General features: G+C 38.4%; 1 protein-coding gene across 1 annotated transcript in view; it reads left to right on the top strand.

The window, feature by feature from the left end:
* LOC127627360 (transmembrane protein 132C-like) overlaps window positions 1–12,279 on the top strand; it is a 172,700-nt gene that overhangs the window by 146,422 nt on the left and 13,999 nt on the right. Inside the window, exons 5-6 of the mRNA XM_052103702.1 lie at window positions 1,180–1,323; window positions 7,470–7,678. Coding sequence (XP_051959662.1) covers window positions 1,180–1,323; window positions 7,470–7,678 — 353 coding nt within the window. The remainder of the gene's footprint in view (window positions 1–1,179; window positions 1,324–7,469; window positions 7,679–12,279) is intronic.

Raw genomic sequence — 12,279 nt, 5'->3', positions numbered from 1 at the left:
GAAATGTCATCCATGTGTGGTAACAGATCAGACCAGTTATATTTATGAATCAACATTTAAAAAAGTCTCTATTTTGGAAACCAGGTACTTAGCAGTTTGCAAAACTAAAACTAACTTCACATCAATAATACAATCGGTTTAGCATTTATGTTTGGAATACCTCTCACATTTTCATTGTAATTATGGCTAGTGGCTAGTATCAGGTCTTAGTATTAAAAGGAGACAAATTAGAGGGATCAATAAATTATGAACAATTTATTGCCTTTGCCTGATTAATATGTAATCATGTAATCAATTTTTTTTTTTTTATCTTATTTACGAGTATTTTAAAATTGTATTTAATCTTATTACAAATACTTGCTGATGTAATCTGTTAATAGCATCACTGACTATATACTTGCATATCATTGTTGTTTCTTTTTCTAATGACTTTATCAAGTAAAATCTTTGGTTCAAAATTTAAACAACAAAAAATTTATATTTTGAATCTAAAATAAATAAGCATTATGGTGTAAAATGAGTAAGGATTATTTAAGATTTCACACTTTGTCTAGGTCACTAAACAATTAAGCAAATTTGACATAGACAATGTTAACTCCTTTGTATGAAAGGTCAGATTTCCCTGCTAAATAAACAGCTCAAACCAGCCTAAGGTGATCTAGCTTGTCTCACAGCCTGGCAAGGCTGGTCAAGCTGGTCTGTGTTCTGGTTTTAAAAGAAATCCTGGGCACTTGTCAAGTGGTTCTTTTCTTTTTATTGAAACACTCTTTTGGAACATTCTCATTCTACTTGGATAGCATGGATATCAATTCAACTTTTCACTCATAGTTTTTCTGATAATATCATTTGTAATGAAAAAAGTGTATTAAATTATAAAAATGCATAACAGAATCATTTTCACAAATAGACTTGGACTTATGAACCCATTGTATATTATCTGAAGGTGGATCTGTTTCATAAAAACAGTATGTGTTTTTGCCTCTAAACAGAGTACTCCATCTCACTCTAGATTCTCCAGAGCTGATGACTCTAATTGAATGTATGACTCACTGGGTTAATAACTGGACTTAATGTTGGCGCTGAGTAGCTGGAGCTGACAGAATGACAAATTATGTTGAATAATGACGGGTGAATTATCCTAAGTTAACGTAGTCTGATTGATCTGCCCTCTCTGTGCAGGAGACAGAGATCCTTAACACTGCAGTGCTTACCGGGAGAACCGGTGCCATGCCAGTGAAGGTGGTCACTGTAGGAACAGAAGGTACTGTGACTGATGTGACTGAGTCGGTGGAATGTCGCTCAACAGACGAGGACGTGGTTAAGGTGAGACGGAGCATGTACACATCACTTATATACAAGTTTACTTTCATATTTAAACTGTGACTTCTGAAAATTTACTTCAGTTTTATTATATTAAGCTAATGAATTATATAGCTTAATGTTATATTCTAATTATATTAATTAGCTTAAGGTAATTCATATAATTGCCCTTAGTGCAAAGGAAACATTCTGTGAACATTCAGGTTTCCACCAATATAACAAAACTACTTTTTTTTTTCAAAAAGACAAACTGACAGAACCAGCAGACACATATAAGCTTGGAATAACCACCAATTTCTCAAGATAATGGAAGAACTGTTAGAATGCACACATACTGTATTAAGGAAACTATATTAGATTTGATGTAAATCACTATACTATTTCCACTGGTACTATTCTGAAGGAATGTCTATTTTCAGATGTTAAGCCAGAGGCTAAAAATCAAAGCAATGTTAAATGCAGTCTTTTCTTGAACAATCTTGTGCTTTTCACTGTCTTTAGCCATTTGGGAATAAAATATGAGAGCATGGGGAGAAAATGATCATTCTAGTCTAAATGTGTCTGTTTACTCCCTTTGGGTTTAATTATCTGATGAACACCCCACACTGAAACACTGACCTCTGGAGAGGAATCCCGTCCAAAGTATGCACACACACACACACACACACACACACACACACACACACACACACTCACATGTTGGTGCGGCTATGAGGACTCTCCATAGATATAATCATTTTTATACTGTACGAACTATAGATTATATCCCCAAACCTTACCCCTAAATCTAACCCTCACAAAAAACTTTCTGCATTTTCCAAAAATATATAGTTTCGTTTTGAATTATGGGGACACTAGAAATGTCCTCATAAACCACATTTATAGCATAATGCCCTAGTAATTACCAGTTTTTAAACAAAAAAAAAGCTCAAAAAGACATACACAGGCACAGGTGCCCTGGATTCAGAACAGCTGAAGAAAGTATGCCTCTAACTTTTGCCTCAAAACCTACATGTCATGGTCCTGTCACTTTGTCAGGTTAGATTTTTGTCTGATGGGACCGTGACATTATTGGCCCATGTTTTGTGTCCTGTCACTCAGTGAGTGACTGCCGGGATTGTTGAATGTTGTTGAATGTAGTTTTTAGTAATAGTTATGTGTATATAAGATGGACCCAGCGGAGGAATCTACTCTTCGCTCCGCCCTGCCTCAGCAGAGAGCTTTACTGGGACATCAGTAGCATCACATCTCCAGTAATAACCAGGCTCTGGAGATGATGGCTTTGAAACAACAACTCTACCAGTCTACCGATGCGGGCCTCACCCAGAAAGTGCCTTAACTTGCACAACCGATTCCCCATGTTTTTGGAAGCTCAGAGTTTCGTATCCCTCCTCCAACCCCGTTTTAAGGTGAGGCGGGATTTTGTAGTGCTTTCCTTTCACAGTGTTCCTTGATCTTATCACCCTCTGCTTTCCCAGTGGAGACAATGAAGGTGATATACATCATCATGCTCATCACTGGAAGGGCCGCTGATTTGGGAACCGCCATGTAGGACAATGGATGTCCTTGTTGCGCTTCATTCATAGCGTTCACCACGGAGCTTTGCCGAGTGTTTGATCTGGCCCTGTTACAATATGGATCAGCCAGTCATGTTGTTTCCACTATGGTGGATTCCGGAGCCGAAGGGAACTTGATGGACATCGACGTGGCATTCAGGCGGCAGGTTCTGATGGTCCACTTTCACTAACCTGTCACTGTCCGGTGGGAGAGGAGGCCACGGAGGCCATTTACACGTTCCCTGCCTATGCTCACAACCACAGAGGTAATTTCCCTTTCATTGCCAGTGCCCACGACCACAGAGATTGTTCCCTTTAGACTTTCTGTGTCCATAGCCATGGAGGCCGTTTTCCCTTCCCTGCCTATGCTCACGACTACGGAGGTTGTTTCCCTGTCACTGCCAGTGCCCATGACCATGGAGATTGTTCCCTTGACACTTTCTATGCCCACGGCCATTGAGGCCGTTTCCCAGTCTCTGTTGGTGCTCACGGCCACGGAGGCTGTTCCCATGATGTCATCATCCCATGTCTTGTGTTTCGTGTACGTTCTTTGTGTTAGCGCATGGATCCGAGTGCGAGTTTCCGCTGTGCAATCTTCGGTCAGCCTTGTTTCATCTCCGGAGCATGTTGTCTGGATCCTGACATCCTGTATATTTCCTTTTTGGGCTGTTTCGGGATACGGATGCTCATGCTCCATGTTCTGTTTGTTTTGGTCCAATTGTGTTGACGTTTCTCCCTCATGTGTTTCAGGTGATATTATTTGTGATATTATTTTCAATAAGCCATGAGAATAGTATTACTCTAAAGAGTTAACATATGCGTGAAATCAACTCAGTGTGGCCAAGTGATCAGATGTACACCTTAATTATTTCAATAAGTGAAATCATAATTCACTTATTAAGCTAATTCCTTACATATACATTGTGAGCGGAAAAAACAAGCCTGTTGTATTACATACTTAATGGTGGAGAATCTTCATTCATATTTATAATCTGATAATTTGTCATTTATCCTTCTTATAATGGTGGTCAGACACGGCTAATTCCATTATACACTTTCCTACATTTTATTGTTGGAGACATGCAAAGTCACTGTAATTGAGACAAATAAATAAATTAAACACCTGTGGCAAATTCTCCAAGAAGCTTGTAACATCCAATCTGCTAACAACCAAGGAAAACTGTGTCCAGGTGTACGTTTGAAAATTGGTGCTGTTTTGAAGGCAAAAGTGTTTACACCAAATATTGATTTAGCTCTTTTTCTGTTTACTGGAATTTGTATGTGTTTTATTTATGTCATTATCTATTTTAAGAAATCCTCACTTTGAAAGTTTTTCACAAGTGCCTGAAACTTTTTCACAGTACTGTATATTTATGTCATGAAATATTTCTATTTGAAGTAGGCTTTCCTAGAGTTAGGACTCTTTTCTAGAGTTAGGACACCAGCAAATCAATCAGCTGAACATCAGCTTGGGAGACCAGCTAAATCAGATCAAACCAGCAAACTAGCCTAGGATTGTTTAAGATGGTTATTGTTTTTTACAGCAGGGCAAACCGCCTCTTTTTCAACCATGTCCAAAAAAGGAATTCCCACGCCTTTTTCTTATAAGATTATAATTGGTTTCTACTAGTTCAGTTTACATGTAATATTACTATAACTTTTAAATTATTATCTGAGGCTTATTTACTTCCCTACGTTCTCTGCCCTGTTTAATGTATGAATCACCTTCTTTCTTTCTTAAGGGCATTTCAATTTGCTGCTCTTGATGTTATATATATATATGTCAAATGAGACAATGAAAGTCCCCATGAAAAGATATTTAGTTGTTTGTGTATGATGTGCAATATTTCTTTATGATATCTTTTGATTTCAAGCTGTCTGAGGAATCAAACAAATGAGCTGTTTTTCTGTGCAGACAGATACAGATATGGAAAAAGTAATCAGAGAGAGAGAGGAATGGACAGAAACAGAAGAGATATAGAGATGTTATGGAAGTTGTGAGGGTTGAGTTAATTCTATTAGATAGTACAATCACACTGAAAAAAGAAATCAGTATCAAATACCTGAACATACTTAAAACAAGATTAATTCACCTGAAAAGCAAAATTGCAAATGAAAGTGGGTTTTCAGAAAATGTGTGTCAAATAAAGTATAATTTGTCTTCTTCTGTTGACAGATTTTTAGAAATTAGATATACTTTATTGTCTACATTTTGTGAGGTTTGTGCTAAAAACAAGTGACACAGATTTTCCAGTGGAACAGGATACAGTGCACTATATCTTAATATCTTGTGCAATTTTGCTTTTGCCTTGGTAAATTTAAAAAACATACTTCTTATGCTTATTTTAAGCATGCTCTGATATTCTGACTGGAAAATGAGACAAAGATACTGATTAAGGATGGGATTTATGCAGCATCCATTGCATATGCACATGCTCAAGCTCACATGTGCACACACTGAAGCATGGCTTTACTTCCATTGAGGTGAACAATTTGAGATTTGACAGATTCAAGATAATCTGTTGTAATTACCTGTGTCAGACAGACAGGACAAGAGGGACAGAGCTTATGTCAGACAGCACTGTCCAGTTATTCTATGAGCCTGCCTAAGTGGGCCATTAAGGGCCCTGTGGGAGTCCTCCCTAAGTGTCCCACTTAAAATGTCTGAATGTCGCAAGAGCTGACCAAAATTGGACAGTTGAAGACTGGAAAAATGTTGCCTGGTCTAATGAGTCTCGATTTCTGGTGAGACATTCAGATGGTAGAGTCAGAATTTGGCATAAACAGAATGAGAACATGGATCCATCATGCCTTGTTACCACTGTGCAGGCTGGTGGTGGTGGTGTAATGGTGTGGGGGATGTTTTCTTGGCACACTTTAGTAGATCAAGGCAGTTAAACATACAGTGGCTGCAAATGTATTTGGACACTTAAAATGTCTGAATGTCAAACCAAGTGCATGTAACTATAATTTGTTTACATATGCTACATGGTGTAATATTTTGTTATTTATGCAATGAAAATTATCAGGTGTTAAAAAAATAAATACTGTAAGTGTAGGGAATGACAGTACTATTTAAATTAACAGTTTTTGAGAGGTGTTGAAGGTCCACAACAGGAAAACATCACAAAATTAGTAAGCAACCCTAATAGTGTCACTGAAACTTTCCTGAAACCTTTTTATTATAATAATCGAAACACTTTACAATATGGTTTATTACTTAAATTAAAGGCATTAAGTATCATGAATTAACAATGAACAATATTTTACCAGAATGTATTAATCTGGGTTGATGTGCATTTATAAATTGTAAATGCAGTTTTATGTTTCATTTTACAAATTGTATTAGTATATTTTGAAATTAACCAAGATAATAAGTGCTATAAGAGTACTGTTCATTGTACATTCATGTTAACTATTGTAGTTAACTAACTTTAGTAAAGACATTTTGAGTAACCTAATCACTTCTGTTAGTTTTGTCAGGTGTTTCTGCTTAAACCTGAAAATATTAGCTTCCACAATTCTGCCATGAAGATCATTGAAATTTTGGTTCAGTGCAAACTGTATAATGCATAATGTATTACAAAATAGATAGAAAATGTAGCACTAAAAAGACTAAAGTTAATCAAAGCTCACATAAATGCACCATTGACATCCACAATGTCACTAATAGAAAAGTGGTGTTAAACTTCAGCAAGCAAAATATAATTGAGGTCCAGCCTTTTATGTATTTTCAGACTGTTAATGTGGAGAGAAAAAACCTGGATTGAATCCTGGAATACTTAGAGTAGTCAGTACATGAGAGTACATTTAACTAGTAATTGCAGCTACTAAATGAAAGACTGGAGTTGAGATGTTTTAAGTATAGGATAAAGGTCTAAAAATGGCACATCATTAAGGAAATCTGTTTTCACAAACAACCAACACTCTTCTGATGTGCTCAGAAATCAAGCCATGCAATTGGTTCACTTCCACATCAGTTGTTATCAAAGAAGCCCTCAAGTTGATTGGATGGGAGCTTTTTTCAGTTAGTTATCACAAACATTGGCTAATAGCTACATAGTTGTTTTGCAAAAAAAATTACTTGGATTGATATGATGAAAAATTGCTTTGGAAAGACTTGACCACTCAGCTATTTTCTCTCAGTTTTCTTCTACCCCTCCATCTAATTAGCTCCTTTCAACTTTAAAGTCTAAAGAGAAATATAGACATTCAGATAGTTTCATTATCAATGGCAAATGTCCCTGCTTCTCGCCCACTGACTGTAGTCAGAAATAAATTCTTAGATAGGCCAGTCAAAGCCGGTTAAATCTCTCATCTTCCTCATTAAAGCAAAGAATGAAAGCAAATAACAGCAGCACAAAAAACATACACAAAGGCCAGACTGTTTGTTGCATATTGTGCTGATTAGCACAAGAAGAGGCCTAATTTTTACGCTTTCAAAATGTGAAATAATCGCCAGGAAATTGGGGAGAAAAGTAAGCCGATATGATGGCAGAGCCTGCCATTTTCTTTAATTTAAAGCTCCTGTGAATACAGTGTTGTTTGCATGCTTTGTTTGTCGTCTGTCTCATTTCTATTCTTTCCTCTTAGGTGTCTGAAAGGTGTGATTATGTGTACGTTAATGGTAAGGAGACACGTGGCAGAGTAAGGATGATGGTGAACTTCACCTACAGTTACCTGAGCACTCAGCTAGAGTTGAGCGTCTGGATGCCCAGACTCCCCTTGCAGATTGAGATGTTCGATCCAGAACTCAGCCAGATCAGGGGCTGGAGAGTTCCTGCTGATGCTGCCAACCTAAGGTTAGCAATGTTTTTCTTTTAAAGGAGTCATACTATGAGGAAGAAAATTGTCCCTAATGTTTTGAGCTACAAAAGTTAATGAACTATGATAGCATACAGTAACCTTCAGAACCATCAATAATATTCCCAGTAAAAAAAAGGGCATTTAGTGAGACAACTTGTTCCGTATTTCCACAACTTTTAACAATTTTGCAACTAAAAGTAACTAACTTAGCTACGTTATTCAGTATCATACAGTAGTTCAGCCGCTTCCAAAATAGTGTAGCTTTCACAGAAAATGTGTACTTTTTCCAGTGAAGAGCTGTGTAGTGTGACAAAATGTTACATCACTGATTTTTTTTGATATTTTATTTAGCATGCAGATTTACAGCTGAGATTTAAGAAAAAGAGGAGCAAGTCCAAATTTATTTTTGAGGTAATCAATATTATGCCACAAATGCTGTCGATTGAGCTAAACTTGTATTGAACCAGAAATATTCCTTTAACAAAATATAAATGGTAAATGGTCCACTTATATAGCGCCTTTTTAACCTTAACAGTATTCAAAGCGCTTTACAGTGTGACTCATTCACCCATTCACACACACATTTACACACCAATGGCGGCTGAGCTGCCATGCAAGGCGCTAGCCTGCCATTGGGAGCAACTTGGGGTTCAGTGTCTTGACCAAGGATGTGGACCGGGAATCGAACCTCCAACCCTGCGATTAGCGGCCGACCCGATCCACCACCTGAGCCACAGCCGATTTGAAAAGAAACATTTCTCACATTACTGTAATCAACCTCTAAATATTGCATGGCGTCAATGGTGAGATGATCATCTCTAGTATCTGGAATAAAAGCATTTAGCTCATGTATTGAGCTTGATCTACAATGCTCCATCCTGCCCCAACTTTATCAACCCTCCCCCAGCTCAGACATTCTCCATGCTTCGTCATTCTTCTGTAACACCAAACATGTGAATGGAGGTGAGGTTGCAGATGTTGACTTTTTAATTACACAGGGTCGTTTTCAGCCATGCCTGTCCTAACACAACAACACCAGAAGAAGTGCAGGTTAATGTTTCTTTATGCTGTGGATATCCAGAAGATCATTTTTAATTACTCTCCATGTTGAAACAATCGTGCAATTGACTCATGCATGATAAGTTAGAACAGAATGAGGAGAGACTTGTAGAGATTGTATGGTAAAAAAATTTTTTTTCAAACTGAGCAGTGATAAGTCTGAGGGATAAATGTGGATGGAAGTTGATTTATGTTGTCTTTGTTCCTGGTGGCCTCCCTGATTGTTCTTCAGCAGTGTCTTGTTAACCTTGTCAGTCCTTTCTCTCCACCATTGAATGCTGTATCATATCTGCCCTTGGCCTGAGGTTGCTCTATCTGTCTCAGGAAGGATTTTGATTACCTCTGTGAGAGTGGGAAATGTGTAGCTGTGTTGTAATACTCAAGCTCATTACTCCTGAGACCTTCTGTGACCTGACATTGCTCAATTAAGTGCAGCCTGGCCTGTTTTTACACCTGTGGTCTATAAATGTCACGCTGTTTCTGCCAATGTGCAGTCATTTTTACATAGAAGTGTAGAAGAGTGTGGCCTTGCCACCCGTCAGACTAACCATGTTAACCTGCCACTGGTGTAGTTTTATTTTGGATGACTTTGGCTTATTATAAATAATGGAACATTCAGAGCTTGTGCCCTGTTCAGCTGGCACTGGGCTATTTGTGTGGGGAGAGAGAATGCATTACTGAAATGGGAAAACTGTTCAGGATTTTGTAGCCTATCAAAGTTACTCACCTATTTCAAAAGGCTGAATGCCACTACTGCTGTAGATACCAATAGAAAATAATGGAATTTAATAGAACACAATAGTTTTTGATGAAATAAAACAGAATAAAGAAGTGGGTTGAATATTTTGCAGTGTATAATAATAATAAGATATAATATTGTAAAGAGATTAACGGAAAGGAGAAGGTGAGAACCGGCTTGAGAATATAAATAATATTTTAATAAGAAACTTAAACAAAAAGACAAACACACAAAGGTGTCAGACAGCTGTCTGTAAATCTCTCTCTCTTTCCCACTGCAATGTCGGCCTTTATCCCTCACTGAGGCTTGATTAGCCTGATTAGAGGCCAGGTGTGTGGAATCACGACCCGGCCCCTCCCTTCACCCTGCCACATTCCTCCCTCGTTCTCTCAGGCCGGAGAGCCCCCGGCACGACATACACCCCCCTCCTCTTTCCCTCCCTTTCCGTCCCGTCTGCCGGCAAGTCATCCCCGTCTTCCTGGATGAGGGACGGGACAAGTGGAGGGAAACAAAAAAATATTTGCCAATCGTGCCAAATTAACAAAACATTTAAAAAAAGAGAGGGAAAGCCAACACGGAGTGGCAGTGGGAGAGAGAGAGCGAGAAAAAACATGTTTGCATTACTCACCAGTTCTCCGATACACCGTAGCTTGGTCCTCGCCCTCTCCTCCAACCATCAATGGATGACAGCTGCGCCTCTCCGGGCAGATCAGAGGCTGTCTTCCGGTCCCTATAAGTCTTTTTACAGTGTAGAATAGAGTATAGAGCTAGTTCACAAAGTTTTCTGATTAAATTCAACAGAATAAATCAGTGGGTTGATTTTTTTGTAGTGTACTGTATAATAGAATAAAATAGAATTGAATAGGATGTAACTAGTTCCCAATGTTTTCTGATTAAATTGAACAGAACAAAGTAGTGGGTGGATTTCTTAGTGCAGAATAGAATAGTCATAGTTCCCAAATTGTTGGTGAAATTATACTGAATAAAGTAGTCGGTTGAATTGTTTGCAGTGTATAATAAGATAGAATAGAATTGTCATGGAAATTCTAAATACTGACCCAAGTAATCCTAACTCCCTAAATTACCTGACTAACCTGCTGGTCTCCAAGTTTTCCAGCACTGCTGGTAGCTTTTTCTTCAGCACATTACAACTCAGAGTCCATTCTCATATCTAGACTTATGGTGCAGCATAATAACTCAACCCAGACTCCAGTTTCTGCTTTGCTCTTTTATTACTACACGGCCGGGGGTTCCATCACACGCAGCTGTTGAACTCACCCAAGAAAAGTTAAACAAACTTTTATAGATGATATTACATGATCTCTCCTGATGCTTGTTTAATTTATTCCGATTGAATATAGGGTAGTTAGAATTAGCTAATCATCTTGGTAAGAGATCAACATTATGAAATATAGTTATTAAAAGAGTGTATGATGAAAATTACTGTCATCGTTAGCTGCATATTCCAGTACATAAAGTTCAACAATGTCAGTGTAACATGGTTAAATTGGGGAAGGAGGAGGCAGGAACCAGCTGAACAGTCAATTAATAATATTTAATTTAAACAAAAAGACACAAGTAAAAACACACACGCAGCTTCGTGTGGCTCTCTCTCTCTTTCTCTCTCTCTCGATCGAACTGCCCCGTCCTGCTGCATTTATCCCTCTAAATTTGACTAAAGCACAAGCACCTTTCCAAGATTCTGATAACACTGGGTAGGCTGTCTGTTCGCACAACCAATAATAATCGAGTAAATGATTCTCCCCGCTAGCCAAATGATCTCCCATATCAGTGGTTGGTTTACAAGTTACATTACAGATATTCTTGCAACCCCTAAGAATTCCCAAGAATTTGATCCATTTGCGCGAATGATAACAGGTTTTACATTTTTGTCCTGAGTAAGGCCAAACTTTCTTACCCCTTCAGTCTCTTGTCTTAAGCCTCGTCTAAACGTTACGGTTACATACGGGCAACTCATCGCCCCTTTTGAAACGATACGCCACCAGCAATTTAATGTGACTTGGGACGCAATGTCTTTCATAATCACCTACTGGTTCAGGAAACAATGGCTACAGATATGCTGTTGAGAAGGACATGTGTGCACATACATAAGAATTATTTTTAGGCACATATTTCTTTGCAGTAGACCTATTATTTAGAAATACAAAAAATGTTAAATCAAATTTAGCTCATGGTGATTCTGTTTGGTGTTGAGTGGTCATGATGAACAAGCACTTCTCTTTTACTCTGAATGAGACCAATAGTTGGATCTAATAAAGTGCAACACAATTATCAATATCAACACACAAATGAATACAACAATTCCAATGGTGAACTTGAACCATCTGTTGGCCCACATCTGCTCCCAGGTGCGCTGATTATCCGGACGACCCCACAGATGTTCCATCTTCAACAGGTACCCTTTTGTACCAGCCGGCTTATAGTCTTTGACTTTTATTGGGTCTGATGGCGTTTGCAATGGGACTCGTGAATCCAGGTATCACACTCCTAAACCGCAATGTTTGTGGTCAGGCCAATTTTGTACGGACCCAACCACCTTGCGTTATCCTCTGGAGGTCCTAGAATCACTGCCCTGGTTGATACAAATGTAGTGACTTAGCATCTTGGACTGGTGATGCGGCCTTAACCTGTAAATGAGTAGCTTTGATAGTTCTGGTTAAAGACAACATACTGTATAATTTTATGTGGACTGTGGTCTGTCCAAGCTCCCTTTCGAGCTTGCATGGCCATTATTTGACACAGTTTGGTTTTTACAGTCACACTTTGAGGGTGGTTGGC

Source organism: Xyrauchen texanus, chromosome 34, assembly GCF_025860055.1.
Source record: "Xyrauchen texanus isolate HMW12.3.18 chromosome 34, RBS_HiC_50CHRs, whole genome shotgun sequence".
NCBI lineage: Eukaryota > Metazoa > Chordata > Actinopteri > Cypriniformes > Catostomidae > Xyrauchen > Xyrauchen texanus.
Note: the sequence above shows the minus strand (reverse complement) of the source record. Positions and strands in the feature narration are given on the sequence as shown.